The 21,845-nt window shown below is 48.9% G+C and overlaps 1 protein-coding gene across 1 annotated transcript in view; it reads right to left on the reverse strand.

The window, feature by feature from the left end:
- Positions 1 to 21,845, reverse strand: part of ALK (ALK receptor tyrosine kinase) — a 701,082-nt gene that overhangs the window by 62,874 nt on the left and 616,363 nt on the right. Inside the window, exons 10-11 of the mRNA XM_055121497.1 lie at positions 7,757 to 7,851; positions 7,502 to 7,630 (exon numbers count right to left, since the gene is read on the reverse strand). Of these exons, the coding sequence (XP_054977472.1) occupies positions 7,502 to 7,630; positions 7,757 to 7,851 (224 nt within the window). The remainder of the gene's footprint in view (positions 1 to 7,501; positions 7,631 to 7,756; positions 7,852 to 21,845) is intronic.

Here is a 21,845-nt window from a genome sequence, read left to right on the forward strand (position 1 = left end):
CATATATTTTGTAAGTATGTTTTTCTGCTGCCTTTTTATGTAGGTATTCTTGTCCTCTGAGTTAAAAGTGATTCTTACTGCAATTTTGTATGTAATTTATATTGATACATTTTTTTGGGAGGTGCACATTCTGCAACGCTCAGAGGGTACTCCTGGCTCTGTGGTCAGGGATCATTCTTGGCAGCGCGCAGGGGACCATACGGTGCTGGGATTGAATTGGGGTTGGTCACGTGCAAGGCAAGCACCTTACCCGGCTCCTTCCACTACTCTGGTATTGATACTTTTCTCTTGTGCATTTTCATGCCAAGTTAGTTTCATGACTTAAGGATTTTGAAGCCCTTCTAACTTCACAAATATCTCTGTCTTCTTTTAAGAAATAGAGTTGTATATAATAGGGCCATAAACATGACAATTTTCTTCACGGTGTCTCTCCTCTGCTTTCCCTGGATAGTTTCAGTTTCTTTCTTCCCTCCCTACTCACTTCCTTCCTTCCTTCCTTCCTTCCTTCCTTCCTTCCTTCCTTCCTTCCTTCCTTCCTTCCTTCCTTCCTTCCTTCCTTCCTTCCTTCCTTCCTTCCTTCCTTCCTTCCTTCCTCCTTTCCTCCCTCCCTCCCTCCCTCCCATCCCCCTCCTCCCTCCCTCCTTCCCTCCTTCCCTCCTTCCCTCCCTCCCTCTCTTCCTTCCTTCCTTCCTTCCTTCCTTCCTTCCTTCCTTCCTTCCTTCCTTCCTTCCTTCCTTCCTTCCTTCCTTTCTTCCTCCCTTCCTCCTTCCCTCCCTCCCTCCCTCCCTCCCTTCCTTCCTTCCTTCCTTCCTTCCTTCCTTCCTTCCTTCCTTCCTTCCTTCCTTCCTTCCTTCCTTCCTTCCTTCCTTCCTTCCTTCCTTCTTTCCTTCCTTCTTTCCTTCCTTCCTTCCTTCCTCCCTCCCTCCCTCCCTCCCTCCCTCCCTCTCTCCTTTTCTCCCTCCCTCCCATCCCCCTCCTCCCTTCCTCCTTCCCTCCTTCCCTCCCTTCCTTCCTTCCTTCCTTCCTTCCTTCCTTCCTTCCTTCCTTCCTTCCTTCCTTCCTTCCTTCCTTCCTTCCTTCCTTCCCTCCTTCCCTCCTTCCCTCCTTCCCTCCCTCCCTCTCTTCCTTCCTTCCTTCCTTCCTTCCTTCCTTCCTTCCTTCCTTCCTTCCTTCCTTCCTTCCTTCCTTCCTTCCTCCTTTCCTCCCTCCCTCCCTCCCTCCCTCGCTACCTCCCTCCCTCCCTCCCTCCCTCCCATCCCCCTCCTCCCTCCCTCCTTCCCTCCCTCCCTCTCTTCCTTCCTTCCTTCCTTCCTTCCTTCCTTCCTTCCTTCCTTCCTTCCTTCCTTCCTTCCTTCCTTCCTTCCTTCCTCCCTTCCTCCTTCCCTCCTTCCGTCCCTTCCTTCCTTCCTTCCTTCCTTCCTTCCTTCCTTCCTTCCTTCCTTCCTTCCTTCCTTCCTTCCTTCCTTCCTCCCTCCCTCCCTCCCTCCCTCTCTTTCTTCCTTCCTTCCTTCTTTCCTTCCTTTCTCCCTCCTTCCCTCCCTCCCTCCCTCCCTCCCTCCCTCCCTTCCTTCCTTCCTTCCTTCCTTCCTTCCTTCCTTCCTTCCTTCCTTCCTTCCTTCCTTCCTTCCTTCCTTCCTTCCTTCCTTCCTTCCTTCCTTCCCTCCCTCCTTCCTTCCTTCCTTCCTTCCTTCCTTCCTTCCTTCCTTCCTTCCTTCCTTCCTTCCTTCCTTCCTTCTTTCCTTCCTTCTTTCCTTCCTTCCTTCCTTCCTTCCTTCCTTCCTTCCTTCCTCCCTCCCTCCCTCCCTCCCTCCCTCTCTCCTTTTCTCCCTCCCTCCCATCCCCCTCCTCCCTTCCTCCTTCCCTCCTTCCCTCCCTTCCTTCCTTCCTTCCTTCCTTCCTTCCTTCCTTCCTTCCTTCCTTCCTTCCTTCCTTCCTTCCTTCCTTCCTTCCTTCCCTCCTTCCCTCCTTCCCTCCTTCCCTCCCTCCCTCTCTTCCTTCCTTCCTTCCTTCCTTCCTTCCTTCCTTCCTTCCTTCCTTCCTTCCTTCCTTCCTTCCTTCCTTCCTTCCTTCCTTCCTCCTTTCCTCCCTCCCTCCCTCCCTCCCTCGCTCCCTCCCTCCCTCCCTCCCTCCCATCCCCCTCCTCCCTCCCTCCTTCCCTCCCTCCCTCTCTTCCTTCCTTCCTTCCTTCCTTCCTTCCTTCCTTCCTTCCTTCCTTCCTTCCTTCCTTCCTTCCTTCCTTCCTTCCTTCCTTCCTTCCTCCCTTCCTCCTTCCCTCCTTCCGTCCCTTCCTTCCTTCCTTCCTTCCTTCCTTCCTTCCTTCCTTCCTTCCTTCCTTCCTTCCTTCCTTCCTTCCTTCCTTCCTCCCTCCCTCCCTCCCTCCCTCTCTTTCTTCCTTCCTTCCTTCTTTCCTTCCTTTCTCCCTCCTTCCCTCCCTCCCTTCCTCCCTCCCTCCCTCCCTCCCTCCCTTCCTTCCTTCCTTCCTTCCTTCCTTCCTTCCTTCCTTCCTTCCTTCCTTCCTTCCTTCCTTCCTTCCTTCCTTCCCTCCCTCCCTCCCTCCTTCCTTCCTTCCTTCCTTCCTTCCTTCCTTCCTTCCTTCCTTCCTTCCTTCCTTCCTTCCTTCCTTCCTTCCTTCCTTCCTTCCTTCCTTCCTTCCCTCCCTCCTTTTCTCCCTACCTCCCATCCCCCTTCTCCCATCCTTCCTCTTTTGCTTCTTTCCTTTCTTCCTAATATGGATTCCAAGCCAGACATTTCTTCTCTGGAAATCAGTCCTAGGACAGAGACTGTTGGAGGCCCAGAGGTCCTCCAGGGACCTGGGCACTCTAGGCTGCAACCCTGAGTGAAGCGTCTCCCATTCCATTGGTTCTCAGAGCTCAGACTGGGTTTCCGTTTCTTACAGCAAGGATGACTGAGATTTGGAAGTTCTCCTGTTGTTTGGTGTGTAATGCAGCTGTTGTTTTCCTCTTCCTTTATTTGTGAATACTATAGGTCTGGTGGGCAGGTGGTGCTTTTTCCTCAACCTCTTGTGTTTGGGAACTTGAGGACAATATCTGATGAAAAACCTTCGGTTTTGATTCCCATGGGGTTTTAAGTTTTGATGCATCTGCCTCATTACAGGCTTAGAAAGAGCAGCCTGGATTTAGTCAGAGATGGAAAATAAAAAAAAACCCTTATATAAAAACTGTCACTGTCACCCTGTTGCTCATTGATGTGCTCTAACGGGCACCAGTAACATCTCCATTGTGAGACTTGTTACTGTTTTTGGTGTACAGAATATGCCATGGGTAGCTTGCCAGTCTCTGCCATGTGAGCGAGATACTCTTGGTAGCTTGCTGGGCTTTCTGAGAGGGATGGAGGAATCGAACCCAGGTTGGCTGTGTGCAAGGTCAATGCCTTACCCACTGTGCTATCACTCCAACCCTTATATAAAACACACTATATAATTATTACTATCACTTCCATCTTCCTAGAACCCTCCAAAACTTTTATTTTTTGTTTGGGGGGCATAGTTGATGATGCTCAGGGGCTCAGCACTTACACCCGTGGAGTATAACCCAGGCAGTGCTCTGGGGGTCACGGGGGACCAGGGATTGAACGTCAACTCCCTGAATGCAAAGCATGTGCTTGATCTGTTATGCTATCTCTCAAGTCCTCGAAAACACTCTTATGCAGGATTCCCTTGAGGTGATTTGCTGTTATATCCCCCCTTTTCCTCCCCTTTCCTCTTTTATTTTAAATATAATTTTATTTTTATAAAGTTGTTCACAATAATTTATTATATTTAATATTCCAACACCATTCCCAATACCATTACACATTCCCAACATCATTAGTTTCAATTTTCCCACCCACCACCCAAGCCTGCCTCAATAGCAAGCCCTAAATAATTTACTTTGTATCGCTTATTATGAATAATCCAAAAAAATGTCCTTGAAAGAAAGTGTGCAAAAATTGTTGTATCACACCCTGGAGCAATTAAGCTCTTGTATAAGAGATTACTAACATGTGGTTACAGGTTAAACCTTATGTGTTAATATTTTCTTAATCGAGATTTGTTGCCTTCTATTTTACATTCCATCCAACGTGGTGTGCTACCCCTGGTACATCAGTGGTGCAGAGTGTGAAAATTCTAAAATTTTGAATGGGGTGATACAGCTGTAGTTAATTTTTAACTCGATGGTGACTTTGGGGTCTGGAAGTATCTCTGCAGCTTGTTGATATCTTTTGAGATTTATTATGAGTCTCTGGATCATGGCCGGTTAATGAGCTTTCATTTTTTTTAATGTTTTATAAATAAAACAATTTTATTTATAAAAATAAAGCCAGACAAGATAATAAGTGTTCAAAATTAGAACTGCCTTTAAATGAAATATCAAAGGCTCAAGGGATGATTTTATTTCCAGAGTTAATCTCTCCAGAAGTTCTTTTGAAATTGCCTTGAGAGGCAGTTTCTTTGAAAGCTCTGCTTGGAAGAGAACCCACAGATCGTTTAGCCTAAACCATTAGTTTGCTAAGGGTTTTACAGAGGGTCCTCGGTAGTTAGCGACTAAAACACATCAACCATGACTTTCAAATCTATATTTATCAAATTCTAATATACCACAGATTCAACGTATTCATGGATTTTGAGCTATGATACACATACTATAAAACTTATTCCTGCACTGGGGCACAGGTGCTGAGATTCTCCCCAACACTGCACCTTCAGATGTGGTCCTGGGGCTCCCCAATACTGCTTGAGGGATCAACCACTGAACTGCTAGGCCCTGCACAGCTGGTACCACCAGGAGTAGCCACTGGTCTCCTTGCATTGGACGTCTACCTCCCCCCCGCCAAAACACCCCTTTAAAATGTATGATTCAGTGTGTTTGGACGTATTTCCAGGACTTGCATCCATTATCACTAATTGTAGAGCATTTTCATGATGCCCAAAGAATTCCCATTAGCCCTGACATCCCACTGTCAACTTCTCCCAGTTCTCTCCTCCATGTATTTGACCGTGCTGGGACAGGAACATGAAGGGAATTGCAGAATAGGTGGCCCCTCGTGGAGAGGGGCTCTGGGAGCCAGCCCCCGCCTCACTCTCACCCCTGCTGCGCTCCCTGTAGCGGAGGGCTTGTGGGGAGTCCCTGCCCTTTATCAGGGAACTCCGAGCTTCCAAGGAGCTGGAATAAGTCAACTGGGCATGAGATGTCCCTCACATTGAATTGAGGTCACTGTGGAAGGGGGCCTGGAGCATCTCATCCTGCTCTGGGTGGGCGGCAGAGGAAGGACACAGGTGGCTGAGCCAGGTCAGCTCCAGTCTCGAAGGTAGCCACCAGCGTCCCAGGTTATTTGAACTGGGTGGAGGGTGGCCGACAGGTGATTGCATTAGCCGGGGCAGCTGCTTGCCCGGCCCTATCGATTAGCCTTCCAGGGACACGGGGGTTTGTAGCAATAAAGCTGGGACTCAGGCAGCACTGGCTGTCTCCTAAATGCTGGTCCCAGGGGAGCCCACGGCCACAGCCGAGATAAGAACTCCCGCCCAGGGCCCCCCTGGCCTGTCTCTGGAGGGGTTTCTGGAGCCCCCTGCTAGGTGGCCAGGGCCTCTTGTTCTTAGTATGGACAGAGGAAATAGCCAGAGTCCAGGGGAGTGGACAGAGCTACTGGGCTGGTGCTCAGGCAGAAGCTTGATCCTGAAAGGCTGTGCCCTCCTCCTGGGCATTTTCACGGGCCCCAAGGCATAGCCTGAGGGAATTCAAGGGAGCTTACACTTCCTCTGTGTGGTGCCGTGAAGAAAAGGGTTGTGAGATTCTTGATGGGAAGGAATTGCTAAGCACAAAGCTGCAGACGGCCTGTTTGGCAGCTGGAGAAGGTCAGACAGGAACTGGGGAGAAGGAAGTGTTTTTTTCCCCTTTTTTGAGTGGGGGGACACGCCAGGCAGTGCTCAGGGCTTACTCTAGCTCTGCACTCAGGGATCATTCGTGGCAGGGATTGGGGAACAAAAGGGGTGCGGGGATCGAGCTTGGGTCTGCCAGGTGCAAGGCAAATGCCTTTGCTGCAGTATATTGCTCAGTCAGCCCTAGAGAATGATTTTCAGGGTGAGAAAGGAAAGGATCTGTTCAAAGTCAAAGCAGTGCTGCTATTTACTTGGTGACACTTTACTGAGAGTCCTTGAAGTTGGTGGCTGAGGCTGAGCCTCACTGGGTGGGTATCCCGGCTAAGCCAGGATTTCCTGTTCTGAGTAGAGACAAGAGCTCTCTGATTCCATCATCCTGAGCATGCACCGCCTCCTGGTTGCCTGTGTTGGAAGGAACCTCACCCCACACACCCAGGGAAGCAGGCCCACCTGGGAGTCCCTCATCATTCGATGGGGTGTGGTTGGGGGACCTTCCCTCACAGCCCCGGGAACCCTGGGGCTTTCAAATTCAAACATCACGCAGGGTTTGGAGACTGTTTCTGGGAGAGGCTGAGAAGTCACAGTCACTGTCATAAGAATTTGCTTGAAGAAACAGGAGCCCATGACATGTCTTTCAGAAATGTGTGTTTGTGTGTGGGGGTGGGTAGTGTGTGTGTGTGTGTGTGTGTGTGTGTATATGGGTGAATGTATCAGTCTGTGTGAGTATATGTGTATATTTGCTTAAAGCAGCAGGAGCCCATGACATGTCTTTCAGAAGTGTGTATGTTTGTGTGTGTAGGTGGGTAGTGTGTATGTGTGTGTGTGTGTGAGAGAGAGAGATTATATGGGTGAATGTATCACTCTATGTGAGTATATGTGTATGAGTGTGTGTGGGAATGTATCTGTATGAGTTTGTTATTTTATGTGTGTATGTGTGTATGGTTGAATGTGTGTATGAGTGAGTGTGTGAGTGTTTTCATACGTGTGTATGGTTGAGTGTAAGTGTACATGAATGAGTGTGTGTTGTTGTATATGTGTATGCTTGAGTGTGTGTATGAGTGAGTGTGCAATTATGTGTGTGAATGTATGTTTGAGTGTGCATGTATATGAGTGTGAGTGTATGTGTGTGAGTGAGAGTGTGAGTATATGTGTATGTGAGTAGGTGTGTGAGTTCACTCAAGCCGACCAGCAGTGGAGGCACGCTGTAGGAATTGTGTTGAACCAGAGCTTTGGGGTTTTACCTATCACGGACTGTCCCATCTTGTGTGACATTGGGTCTAACCCTCTTTCTGAGGAGAAATCTGAGGGAAGGAAGTTTCTTCAGTATCTGGGGAGTGGCTCCCAGGGGCTGAGGCGAGGCGAGGTAGCAGCTAAACTATCTCAGTGTGGGGCCTGGGTGCTCCCAGGGCGCAGAGGGCAGTTGTTCCTCTGCACAACTTCCAGAACCTCCATCACTCAGGCAAGAAGGGAGCCAGACAGCTCCCGCTGGAGGCCCTCTCAGAGCGTGAGCCAAGTTCCCTTCAGAGCTGATTTTATCTTTAAACCCCAACCACAGGGCTTACCTTTTCTCTGGCCCTTGCAGCAACAAAATAGTCCTGTGCTCAGATGCGTCAGCTGATCCCTTACCTGTAGGGTCGAAGGCAACGCTCTCCCTCTGTGAACTCTCCCCCTGCTTGGGCTCCTTCTGGGAGTTTCTCTCAAACAGATTTCTTGATTTGGGTTCCGTGTTCGGGGGCTCCTTGTCCTCTCCGCTGACTGCAATAGAGGAGCGCAGTGAGAGGAGGTCCAGTGGAAGGGAGGGAGGAACCGGGCCCTGGGAAGGTGGCGTGGGAAGGGAGAGCCGTGAGGCAGGGCAGCTCGGGTGGGGACGGGGGGACTCACCAGTGAGGTAGCAGTCCAGGCTGATGGAGATGTTGTCAAAGGCCACGGTGGCTCTGGATCCTTGTCCCCACCAGGCGACAATCTGTAGCCAGAACCTGTAGGAGTGGCCAGAGCAGAGCTGTGAGAGGTGGCTGGACTGCGTGTGTGAGGGTGGAATCTGCAGGCGGGCGTTGCCCACAGCTGGTGAAGCTGAGACCACATCTGCCCTTGTGTCTGCGGCTCAGCAGAGAGCAATGTTCTCTGCTCACCCTGAGGAGGTGGGGGCCAGGGCCCCGGCCTCCCTGTGTTTCCAAGGACTGCCTTCTGGGGTGCAGGCAGGGGTGAAAGGGCAAGCCTCTGTGTCATCACGGAAGAGTTGAAATGCTTCTAAATAAGGGCACTTCCCCCCTGCTCACTGCCTCAAGCAGCTTGGTTCCTGTCCCACTATTCGCCAATTTCCCCAGGATCCGGCAACCAAAGACACCCCTAAGGGTATGGCGGGTTCTCTAGCATCCAGAATCTTGTCTGTCCTCCATCTGCTTTGATTGTGGTTCTCTGTGCTTGTTAACTAGTGGATGGTTTGTACCGCTGAGGTGTGCTTGTAACCAACACCGATTGGGCCATTTGAGAGCAGCAAAGCCAGAGATACTATTTCCTGCGACTGACAATATCTTTGGAGGCTCCTATTCTTGGCCTGTGGCAGAATCCATCAGGGACGCCAGGAGGGATACATGGAACATCACCTCTGGCGACCCATCCTCTGGGAAGCGTCGCCCCAGAAGCTCATGGCTCTGGGTGCCCTTCCGGGCAATAAAAGGGCTGCAGGTGAGCAAGTGCTGGCAGCGCCATCTCGCTCCACACATTTCTTATGTTAACGAGCTTCCTCTGTGGTCTCCGCCCCGTCCCTCGAGCCTAAGAGATGTCCTCATGCCCTGAGAGTTTGATGTTGAGCCAGGTCAGGGGATGGATGAGGATCGGGGAACAGAGCCTCTGCGGACACGTCTGGGCTTCATGATGCCGAGGGACTCCTCCCTCCTCTGGAGAAGAGCCAAGAGCAGGTCCTCTGGGAGGACTCTGCCGGGTGATGGTGCAGGCCCTGGTGGAGGAGGATGGCCTGACCGGGTCACAAGGGACAGAGCATCCTCCTCCAAGGCACCATTTTTGTTTGTTTGCTTTATCTTAATGAATCACAGTGAGATACAGTTACAGACTTACAGACGTGCATGATTACGTTTCAGTCATACAATGTTCAAGTACCCATCCCTCCACCTGTGCCCATTCTCCACCACCAATGTTCCCAGTATCCCTCTCACCATCCCTCCCCTCCCCCCACCCCCTGACTCTGTGGCAGGCACATTCCTTCTTACTCTCTTTCTCCTTCTGGGTGTTATGGTTTGCAATGCAGGTACTAAGCGGCCATCATGTTTGGTCCATAGTCTACTTTCAGCACAGAACTCCCATCCCGAGTGAGCCCTCCAACCATCATTTACTTAGTGGTCCCTTCTCTATCCCAGCTGCCTTCCCCACCCCCCCGCCCCCCCGGCGCATGAGATCGCTTCCAAGTCATGGAGCAATTCCCCTGGCCCTTATCTCTACTGTTCGTAGGTATTAGTCTCCTATTATGTTACTTTATACTCCACAAATGAGTGCAGTCATTCTATGTCTGTCCCTCTCTTTCTGACTCATTTCACTTAGCATGATACTCTCCAAGTCTGTCCATTCAAGGCACCATTAAGCACTGATGCCGCTCCGATAGCCTCCACACAGAACTCCCTGCTTTTTCTATGGCCTTAGCTTCTAATATACTTCCCAGCCAGCCCTACACAGAGCCCGGCTCCAACCTGAGAGGGAGATGGGTTTCTTTAGAGGATAAGAAGTTCACTGTGTTCTCAGGCTGCAAGACCCTTGACCCCCCTCCTCCCCACCCTCGCTCTCCACCTCTCCACCCTTTTCCTCCACATCAACCCTTTTCTCTTGAATCATTGGCCCTCCAGGGGTGAGCTCCTGACCTTGGGTGCTGGGTGCCAGGTGAGTGGCTGAGGATGTTAAGAGGCTTTCTGAAGCCTCATATAACCATGTGATCATAATGGATGCTTCACGGTGTAGGTAAATAAACATAACCTAGAAGGATTTGTCAGATAGAACGGCTTGTAATTGTGCAGGACTTTGCTTTTGCTTTTGTGTTTCATTTTACTATTATATACATTGTAGCTTAAAAAAAACCTGTTTCTTTAAAAAAAATGTATTAAAAAAAATATCTGGCGTTTCTGAAGCCAGTCCAGAGTGAACTGCATGTGGGTGGGGCTGGGGGCGGCTGCATAATCCTGGAGAGCGAAGGCTTTGTGACCATTGGAGTGTTCTTCCACGAGGCAGGAAAAAGACTAGAAAAATGCATGAACTGCAATTACTTTAGGCCGAGTTAAAGAAGCCAGATACTAAGTTAAAGACGTCCCAGTCCCATTCACAGAAATGATTCTATTGATGTGAAATATCTTGAACAGGCAGATCCAGAGCGACAGGAAGCAGATTAACGGTGGCCTGGGGCTGGGAGCGCAGCGGCCCGGACTCTCAGCCAGCGAGGGGACTCTCTGGGGAAGATGGAAATATCCTGCAATTAGATTGAGGTGTCCTGCTCTGCGCCGTCAGTAGGCTGAGCAGCGCTGACGCGGACAGCCTGGAACAGGTGACTGACGGAACGGCAGCCTCAGCACCTCAGGGCTGTGAGGAAGAAGGAGAACGGGAACCCAGCCCAGAGCAGGCCATGAGGAGAAGCTGAAGAAGAGTGAGAGAGTGTTGGCTGGAGCAGGGGACAAGAGCAAAGAAGGCAGGGCACAGAGGCCACGGAAATGTCTATCAGGACGCCGAGGGAAGAAGCAGATAGGAGAGAGAGGGTGCTTTACAGGTCCTTGGGAGGGCGGGGGTGAGGCTCTGGCCTCCCGGATGCCCCAGCCTGTTTGATAGATACCCTCTGAGCAGCGTGGGTGGGCTTGCCCCGCTTCAGAACAGAAATCACTCAGTGACCCTCTGAAAATCTATGAAGTGAACAGAAAGAAAATGCTTCCCGCCACCCCCTGCACCCCGCGTCCCATTGCAGCCACGGATCCGACCACCAGCCACGATCATTTGGGCTCCCCAGGTACCTGACTCTCACGTTTTGTCCAACACCGGGCTACAGCCTGCCTTGCTTTCCCAGGCCCGGGAACAGCGACGGTCACCCACGGCAGTCCCAAAAGAGTAACAGCCAAAGCAAACTTTTATCCCAAGCGTATCTTTGAGATAATTCTGAACTGAGCTTCCTGGGCAGATGATCTGCAAGTTTACCCTTGTCTGAAAGTCCAACCTGGCTCAGCTCCAAGAGAAAGTGCCTGAATTGGCTGGCCCAGTGCCAAGCCCATGGAGCCCCGTTGGCCACCCCCCGCCCCACATGGATTCCCACCCTCTCCCCACAGGGCAGAGCAATGCAGAGGGATGCAGACAGTGGGGTAAGGCCCAGTGCCTAGTACAGGATCCCCAAACCTTCTAGGTAATCAGAATGAGTGTGCACAGCAGAGGGGCAGCCCGAGGCAGCCCACACATCCTGCCAGCCCCATACTGGGACATGTGCTTCCAGAGACATCTTTCTTCTGTTCTTACTTGGGGGCCACACCCAGTAGTTCGGAGGGCTTGCTCTGTGTCTCTGCTCAGGGGTCCCTCCGGCAGTACTCAGGGGACCATATGTGGTGTCAGACATTAAACCTGGGTTAGCTGCAAGCAAGGCAAGTGCTTGACCCCCTGTCCTATCTCTCTGAGCCCGAAGAGGCACCTTGCATCATGACCTCAGTGGCAATTTTCTAGTAGAATTCTCCTACTAGAGAGGCTGGGCAAGGTGGCAGCCACTGTGTCCTGAACCTCCCAGGGAAGACCGTCCCTAATCTCAGTGCTGAGCTGCCTGCGGGTCCCGTCTCAGCTCAGGGGTTCAGATTCCAGGAGCACCTGGGGTGCTGAGCACCTAAATTACATGTGCATGACTCAGCATAGAGAGGGACACATTCGAGTCGCCAAGTGGGTCCTTTCCCAGTGGGTTCTGGGTCCCCCTCTGTTCCCCACCTCTGGGTTCCCTTTCTCTACCTTCCTCCTCTGAGATTAGAGCTGCAAAATTCTCCAGAAGTCTCAGAGCTCCTTCTTAGCATGGACAGCATGATGCAAGCTGGGGCAGGAACATAGCTAAATAGAAGTTTCTAAAGAGCCCCGCAAGGCAAGGGTGCCAGCAGCTGCTGCTGAGAGCGCTTGATTGACAGTGGGAATTGCACATATTCTGAGTCAGGCATGCTTCGAACAATCAGGGAAGACGGGACCAGAGGCACGACCAGATGTAAACATGCCATATTGGCTGTCTCCCCCCAGGAGGCCACGTGGACAGCCAGCGTGCCCAGTCCTCCCAGTGGAACTGGGAAGGAACGGAGGACAAAGATGTGTCATGCTCGCAGGTGGGGAGGGCAGGGGTGAGGTGGGGGTAGGCTGGGAATGAGGCAACGGGGAAAGAATCAGTTCAGGAGCTTCTTCCCTGAAGGGGTATGATGGCCACTAGGACACCCATATTCAGTTTTCTCTCTCTCTCTCTCTCTTTCTTTCTTTCTTTCTTTCTTTCTTTCTTTCTTTCTTTCTTTCTTTCTTTCTTTCTTTCTTTCTTTCTTTCTTTCTTTCTTTCTTCCTTCCTTCCTTCCTTCCTTCCTTCCTTCCTTCCTTCCTTCCTTCCTTCCTTCCTTCCTTCCTTCCTTTCTTTCTTTCTTTCTTTCTTTCTTTCTTTCTTTCTTTCTTTCTTTCTTTCTTTCCTTCTTTCTTTTCCTTCTTTCCTTTGGATAGAACCTGGGTGAGTCTTTACCTGATCTGTAGGTGCTCCAAGCCCTGTTTGCCTCTCTGGGCAGGAGATGCAGGAAACGTCCTCATACCCCTGAGTCTTTGTGCTCTGGTTGGTCTTCCTCACTCTGCATAGCCTGACTTGGTCCCCCAAAGTGCAGATTTTAAGCACTCTCCAGAGTCAGTAACTGCCTCACATCTCCAATTCTAGCATGCGCCTGGGAGGTGCTGTGAGTACGAGGGAGATTCCAACGTGTGCCAAAGAATTGCTCTGGCTCTAAAGGAAAGTTCAGCATGTACCAGGGAAGCATTCTAGGTGTGAGGGAAAGTTCTCGCATGTGCCACAGGCATTGTCTGGGTCTGAGGGAAAGAATTGTCTAAGTCAATATACCTCAAGATCGTAACGGCTATCTACAGCAAAGCCAGAGCCAACAGCAGACTCAATGGTGAGAAACAAAGTGTTTCCCTTGAGACCAGGCACAAGGCAAGGACAGTAGCTGTCACCACTTTTATTCAATGTAGTTTTGGGATACTTCCCACATTAATCAGACACGAGAAAAGATATAAAAAGGATCCAAATTGGAAAAGAAGTCAGACAATCACTATTTGAGAGTGATATCATTAATATATACTGAAAACCCTAAAAACACCACTGAAATACAGTTTTAGAAACAATAAAACAATATCATAAGGCATCAGGATACAAAATTAGGACATAAAAATCTATGATATTTTTATATGAAAATAATAACCTTGAAGAGAAAGAAATTAAAAAGATAATACCTTTCAAGATAGTGTCCAAAAGCATCAAACATTTAGGAATCAGCTTAACAGAGGAAGTGGAAGACTTATACAGTGACAATTATAAATCACTGCTAAAAGAAATAGAAGAGGACATCAAAAAATGGAAATGTATTTCCTGGTCATGGATTAGAAGAATCAATGATGAAAAATGATCTTCCTATCCAAAGCATTATACAGATTCAATGCTATACCCATTAAAATTCTAACTACATTCTTAAAAGACATGGAAAAAGCACCACTAAAATTTTCAGGAAACAATAAAACTCCCTGAATAGGCAAAGCATTTCTAAGGGAAAAATAAAAAGATGAATGGCATTATGTTTCCAGTTTTGAATTGTACTACAAAGCTATGCTAATTAAAACTGCATGGTACTGGAATAAAGTTAAACTTGCAGACCCATGAAACAGAACTGAGAGTCCTGAGTTAAACCTCCATATAATAAACAATTAATCTATGACAAAAGAGCTAAGTATATGGAATGAAGCAAAAAAGTCTTAAAAAATGTTGCTAGGAAAACTGGATGGCCACATGTAAAAAATGAAATTGTAACTGTATTTCACACCATTTATAAAATTTAATTTAAAGTGGATCAAAGAATTCAAAATTATGCAGGAGGTACAAAATACATTGAAGCACGCATTGGCAGACCTCTCTGGGAAATTGTCTTCAATGAGATGATCACAGAGGCAAAGACAAAAAACAAAAATAAGCAAAGAGAAAATATCAAATTAAAAAGCTCTTGCATAGCAAAGGAAAATTAAATTAAATTAAAATGACACCCTACTGAATAGATAAAGAGAGTTGCACACAATACATCAGATAAAAGGCTACCTTCCAAAACCTGTGAATCACTCATAAAGCTCAACACAAAACATCCAAGAACCCTACCCAAAAGTGGGGAGAGAAAATGAACAGACACTTCCCCAAAGAAGACATATGGCTGGTCAAAAGGTATATTAAAAAGGACTCATTGACATTTATTACTAGGTAAATAAAAATCTAAACAACAAGGAGATAGCATCTCACACCAGTGAGATTGGCATACGTCAAAACGTCTGTAAATAGCTCGTGTTGGGTGAGGTAGTGGTGAGAAAGCAACCCTTACTCACTGTCATCTGGTTCAACTTCTATGTAAAGCAGTATGGAGATTTCTCCCAAAACCCAGGGATACCACTTTTTGGCATCTCCCTCCCAAATACAAAACCATTAATGTGAAAGAACATATGAACATCTATGTCCATCACTTAGCATAATAGTCAAGATAGGAAAACAACCAAAATACTCAACTATGAATAAATGGATCAAGAATTCTATATTGTGGTAAGTATATGATAATGAATACTATACATATGTAAGACAGGACAAAGTCATGCGATTTGCCACTACAGGGATGAAAATGAGAGAGTCCAATGCTGAGTGAAGTCAGTCAGAAGGGATAGAAACAGAATGATCTCATAGGTGGGATTTAAAGATACACAGTAAGGGAGCAACAAATGGCCAAAGGCAACAGAACTACAACTTAGTTCATGGAACCGATGAGGGAGGGGTGAGAGAGAGAGAGAGAGAGAGAGAGAGAGAGAGAGAGAGAGAGAGAGAGAGAGAGAGAGAGAGAGAGAGAGAGAGTGAGAGAGTGTGTGAGTGCTTTGGAACCTTAGTGAAGCCAATTGGGTACTCTGGGGGTGGTTGTGGTGTTGGAATGATGTATTCATCAAACTATCATCAGCAATATTGTAAATCATGGTGATGCGTTAGAGAAAAAAATAAAAAGGAAAGAATGGTCCAAGCCAAATTATTGCCAGGATTGTAGGGGGTCACTAGGGGATTCTAACAAATTCACAGGTTACTCTGTTCTTCCTTACCCTCATCCCCGGGTGGGGAAAGAGAGCTGAATCCCCCAAACGAGGTGAGCCTCGCTCTGTTTCTCCCTTGGACACTTGGTCAAGGAGAAGGAAAGAAAAGCCACTGCCCCCCCCGCCCCCGCAGCCTCTCTCCAGCCTGTGCTGTTTTAAGAACATGGCTCTCCTCTGTGTCAGCCTCAGCTGGGGAGATCTTGATATTTCTCTCCCATTATGACTGATTTCCCCAAAGAAGACATTTCTGATTGCTCCGTGGGTGTTGCTTTCTCTCTCTTTCCTAGCTGGGTAGGTTGAGGGGAGGGGGGGCCTTGGCGCTTGTTGCTCAAACAGACTTGGCAGGAGCTGTTGGTTGGAGCCTGGCTGGGCACCAAGAACGTAGCCCTGATTCCCTCTTGCTCAGCTTGACAGAAGAGCTGGCTGAAAACTAGCCCTGGGGCATGGCGGGAGGTCTCCATGTGGGAACTGGGTCAGGAAGACAGGGGGTGGCCCTGGAACTGGGGGGGCTTCCGGCCTCACTGGGCAAATCTCTGCCCAGGATTCGGCTCACGCAGAGCTCGGAGGAGGCAGCAGACTGCTAATGGGCAGTGAAAGGGAGGCAGGACTCTGCACCCGCCGCCTTAGGGATTGACAAACCTAATTAAGTTCCCCTAATGATTTTTAACTGGCTGACAAAAAAGGAATGTGTCTGATTGTTTGGGAAGAGCAGGGGAGGAGAGAGGACAGGGCTGGGGAGAGGCATCCAGGGACGGGCACTGGGTCTCAGATGCCTCCATCTACCTTGGAAGGCAGCGGCTTCCCACATCCCTTCAGCAGCTGGGGCTCGTGGGGGCTCTGGCTGCGTAGGGCAGAGTGGGCCGCGTTTGCGGCCGAGAAAGACTCACTCTAATTTCTCATGGCGCACCTGACTTGCCAGGCAGGCGTCTTCCAAGTGGGCAGCCGGAGGCCTCGCACGGTGTCCGCTACTCTGAGAGTCGGGGGCTTAAGAGGAAGGCCAAGCCGCTCGCTTCTCTCATTCCCAGAAGTAACTTCCGTTACTCGGAGCGGGAGGGCTGTGGGTCAGTGCGGGTGGGGAGGGGCAGCCTTGGGGTTCCAGGCCCTGCGCTGGTGGGGCTCAGTGTGGTCAGGGCTGCACGCTCCCCCCGCAGCTGGGGGAGGCCTCTGCGGAGCCAGGCAGGTCGGGGGCCGCAGCAAGGCCAGACTCAGGGTTGCTCTCCCCAGCCCCTAAGTTGCCAACTACTGACTCTGCTTCCACCACTGGGCATATGCCCCAGGAGCAGTGCAAACAGTCAGTGCTTCGTGAGCCCAGCTCCCGGGTCCAGCTTCCAAGAGGGAGCCTGGAGTGGGAGCGGGGGAAGGCGCCATCTGGCCAGGGGCAGCTCTGCCTCAGGCTCCCTGTAGTCACAAGTGATTTCAGGCCACACTACAGCCAGGCATGTGGAGCATACATACCACAGAGGGCCGTGGACCCCGCCAGCACGTGTGTGAGGCCTCCAAAGACCCAGCACAAGTACCGTGATCATAGGGTAATCTGCAAGCACCACAACTAGCAGAGTGTGGACCTCGGTGAGCACCTCGGCCGGTGCCAGCAGGGCAAGCTGATGGGATATTGCCTGGGACCACAGCCAAACATGTGTGAGCCCTGCCACTAAAGTGACAGTGACGATCACAATCACAATGAAGGAATGGAGAGGGAGGGATTAAAGGAAAAATACCTGCCTCACAGGTAGAAATACAAATGCTCTGAGGGAGAAGTTGTGTGTGTGTGTTGTAAATGTGCATTAGTGTGTATACATGTATATGAGTGTTGGTATTGAGCATGTGTGTATACATGTGTATGAGTATGGATGTGTGTGAGAGTGTCTGTGTATATGAATGTTTATGTATGAGAGTGTGTGTATGCATGTGTGTGTCTGTATATGTTTATGTGGGTATGTCTAGTATGTGTATATATGTGTGTGTTGAGTGTGTGTATGCATGCATGTGTGTATGTGAGTTTGTGCCTATGTTTGAATGTGTGTATGTATGTGTATCTGAGTGTGAGAGTGTCTGTGTGTGAATGGGCATCTACATATATGTGTACATGTGAGTGTGACAGTGTGCGTGTTGTGTTTCTTTGTCTCTATGTGTGGGTATCCAGGGGAGTGTCTGGGCCAGGACTCGCGGAATCCCGGGGACCCCAGAAAAGGAACAGCCTGGACCTCGTGTCCCCTGACTAGTCAGGCCACACTGGACAGTCCCAGGGACGAGATGGAACTCAGATGGGAACCAGGTGTTTTGCTTCCTAGGGCAGCTTTCACCATCCTTAGAAGAACCATCCAGTCGTTTCCCTCAGAAAACATCCACCTCTATTCTTTTAGGGGTCTGGGTGCACACCCCCTCCCCATTTTTAGGGCACATGGGCTTGTCCTCTCCCTCTTAGTGTCATGTTGCATGTGACCTGGAAGTCTGAGAGGGAGAGAAGTCCTGGGAGTTTCCTTCTGTCCCGGTGATGCATCTTTCATGAGGCGGAATCTGCGAGGTGGAGACCGAGTTTCCAAAGGTGGCGGGGGAATGGGGGTGGGAAAGCCAGGGAAACTTGTTGGCACTGCCTTGGTCTTCCAAGACCTCTTTCAGGGCGTGTTTCCGCACTAGAAATACATTATCGACAGACTTCTGATGGCAGCGGGCTGTCTTTAGCGTGGAAGATTCTAGTTCCTAGCTCCTGCTTTCTATTCCACTCCTATTAGACAGCAGTGTGTGTGTTTCAAGTTCCCTCTGCATTCTGCTTTGGAGCAAAAATAACCAAACTGCCCAGAGAAGGCAATGTGCCCGCAGCCGGGAGGACAGAGATGCCCGAGACACAGAGCTTCAGCATGAGGAATGTGGACCAACTTGCCAGGTGTAGCTTTTGCTGATGAGCTGGCAAATGTCCCATTAGCCCTACTAGGTCTATTCCCCAGGTCCCAACCTCATGCTTCCCCATGCTGAGACAAGGGGAGATGTCACTGGCAACTTTGAAGAACTGAACGCCCAGGATGACAGAATAGAAGAGTCACTTCTGGAAGTGCAAGGTGTGGGCAGGGTACCAGTCAGGCAGGTGGAAGTACAGATTGGAGACCCATGTGGAAATGGGCTCAGAGGCCATGACACTGACCTTCACCTAAGCTGTGAAGGTCAATGAGGTTCTGGGAGAATAGCACATGTCGAATCAATTCTTTACCAGCAGGAAAGGGGGAAAAATGGGTCTGTCGCCTGGGTCAAAAAGGTGGATATAGCCTTGGAATTTTCCAAGCATCTCTAGCTGTGGTTCTGGGACTGCATCCTTGGGCTTTAGCATCCAATCTCCAGCCCCACTGGTTGAGAATTGCTAGGAGTGACCTTTGGATTCCATGAACATCACTTGGGAAGTCAACAAACAAAATCGGATTCTGCTTTGCTTCAGCTGTCAGCAGACCAGTAACCCCCTCAATTTTAAGGCTTTATGCTTGGGGAGAGAAAGAGCTAAGAACATAAGTCTACATTTCGGAGGCATTGAAGAGTTAGGCAAAACATGCATCTGTTGACTTGGAAACTGAGCTGCCCTGAAATCTTGAGCAGAACCAAACATCCTGTTATTCGGAGGGGCTCACTGATTGCCATTTTGAGGGACTACTTTTTAAACCAGCCCTGCGGGCCGGCTGTCTCACTGCTTTGCACATTTGATTGTGGCAACTTAGCAATCAAAAGCAACAACTTGTCCCACACGTCACAGTAAATCAGTGTTCGAAATAGGATTGAAAGCTCAGAATCATTAATCTGCGCCTTGCTCCAATGATCTGAATTATTTTCTGAAAAAAGGTAGCAAGGAAAGTCTTCCAGAATTATGGGTGTTTGATTTTGATTATGTCCATTGATGCCTGGGTGCACATCCCACTGCTGAGCCAGCGGTCACATTTCTCCCTCTCCTCAGAGAACCCCCACCCCCCCCACCCCTGTCCCGGCTGTCCAGGGCCACTGGTGCCACAGGATAAGCATCAGCAGAAGGGGCCTTTCTCCTCCAGCTCCAGCTCCCATTTTGAGCTCGGACTGGGCCTTGGCTCATTCACACTTGGTCCCTCAGGAGATGCCCCAGCAATCTCTACGTTCTAGTTTTCATCTCTTTACTCAGTGATTCTGAACACTCAGCACCTCTGACACTTTTGCTGATTACTCTTGGACACATAAAGCATTCCTGCTTCCAAGCCTCTGGTTCTCGGCGGAACACCTATTTTCCTTCCCCTTTCAGACCTAAACTTTACTGGAGATCTAACTAATTATGAGACTCTTTCTAAATCCTTTGCACCTGATGGAGGCTGAATACATTTTCTGACAATGTGACTGTGTCAATGATCATTCTTTCAGAATGTCAGGTGCCCTGCCTTGTCAGGCCTCTGAATCGGACATATATCAATGATCTCCAAATGTGGGCTAACATCAAAATGCCAAAATTATTTATGATATGCAATTGGATATATTATATATACATATATAGGACATATCCTTTTCCAGTAGTATGTCATTGTTATCCAAAAGTATATATATATATCTTATCCAATTGCATATTGGATAAGTTTCTGGTCCAATATGCAATCTACTGAATCAGAACTTTTTGTAAGTGGGGCAGGACTAGAAGTAACACAAGAACAATGCGGAGGGTCTTGAGCACTTTGGTAGTGTAGAGGAATAACACTGTAATCAAAAGCATAAATTATAACACATGTGACAAACCCAAATAATTAAAACAAATTTTAAAGGTTTCCTAGTTGATTGTAGTGACCAGCTAAGTTTGAGAATCATCATCCTAAGTTTTTCTTGCTTGTTTTAAGTTTTCAAACCACTCCTCCCCATCCCTTTTGTCTTACTATTTGTTTTGTTTTTATTTTATTTATTTTTTTTTTGCTTTTTGGGTCACACCCGGCAATGCACAGGGGTCATTCCTGGCTCATGCACTCAGGAATTACCCCTGGCGGTGCTCAGGGACCATATGGGATGCTGGGATTTGAACCCGGGTCGGCCGCGTGCAAGGCAAACGCCCTACCCGCTGTGCTATCACTCCAGCCCCTGTTTTGTTTTTAAAGAGAAGAAAATTCAGTGGAGAAATTCTGGGATGATGTCTGCCAGAAAGTTAGGTACCGCTGTATACTAAAATTTTGAGGAAAAAATGCTCATGATATATAATAATTTCTTGCACTGATTTCAATCTTGAATTATGAGAGTTCTTAGAGAAAAAGACAAATCAATGATCAGAGTAGTTAAAAAAAGATGCAAATATTTTAGTTGACACTCTGAAGGATGCCAGAGATGGGAGCTGTATTTCTCAACTTACTTCATCAAAGAGCATCACTCTCCTTCTTAAAAAAAAAATCAAACCCATTATCCCTTCTTCTGGACACACAGCTAGACTATCTTCCCCGGCATTCCTTGCAGCTAGGTGTGTCTGAGTGTCAGCCAATGAAAAGTGAGAATGACTTTTGAGATAAATCTTCTTGAGTGAAAACCCTCTCCCCCACTATCTGTAAATGCAAATGATTTCAAGTTAAACAAGAGAATGGAGAAGTAGACTCAGTTCCCTAATGACTCAATTGAGGGCCACCCACCCACCAACATATTTATTTTGAATTTTAGGTGAAATAGTTTTAAACATGAATGTCTGACCTTTGGAGCACTCAGGTTATTTGGGGTCACTTCAATTAATTTTTTGTGTTGTACAGTCTGGTTGCTTTAATGTACTCGGTGAGATTGACACCGTTGGGCTGACAATTAGCCCACTGATGGTGAGCTGATGGTAAACTGAGTCCTGCATTGGCTGTAGCACTGAACAGGCTGGATGAATAGCCACTTATTATCTGTTGTAACTGTGGGGGCGAGTCCCTCTTCAAGGGGGCACTGTGTAGCTTAGGAGGAGACAGCAGCAGCAGCCGAGTTACGGTGTGGGGGTTTCCACGGCTTACTGCCTGTGTCATCTTCATAGTTTTTGTTTGTTTGGGGTCACATCTGGCAGTGCTCAGGGCTTACTCCCGGCTCTGTGCTAGGGTGGTGCTTGAGGGAGTACTGAGGACCAAACCAGAACCAGATGCATGTAGGACGAGTTCCTATATGTGTTCCTGTATGGTTCCTTTGTGTTTGAGTCTTCTTAGCTAAAGACAGGGTCCTTGCTTCCCAGAGCAAACGCAGTGTGGGTGCCTTGCCTGTGAGCCTGCAAAGGCAAAAGGCACCCGGGAGTGGACTGCGTGGTTATGGTGGCTGCAGAGAAATCGGGGGCCAGTGTGTGTGTGTGGGGAGGATGGGGGAGAGTGCTTGGACACTGCTGGGATATCAGAGCACAGCCTACCCAGCAGAGGGACGGTAAGGCCGGAGAGGGGCCCTGGCAGAAGCTGATTGCTACCTCTCCTAAGGTCCCTCTTTTCGAGTGTAAACTTGACAGAAGGGGACAGGCAGAGGGTGGAGGGGGGCATGAGGGCTGCTCTCTGCTGGTTCCTCCAGGGGCTGGTGCTGCTACTGTAAGCCCTGGCTCTTTGGGGCCAGTTTTCAAGGAAACAAACCTTATTCTTCACCATGGGCTGATCTGTCACAGGCATAATGGAATGTATTTAGGTTTTCATGATTTTGTTAGACA

The sequence above is a fragment of the Sorex araneus genome, chromosome X (assembly GCF_027595985.1).
Source record: "Sorex araneus isolate mSorAra2 chromosome X, mSorAra2.pri, whole genome shotgun sequence".
Taxonomy (NCBI): domain Eukaryota; kingdom Metazoa; phylum Chordata; class Mammalia; order Eulipotyphla; family Soricidae; genus Sorex; species Sorex araneus.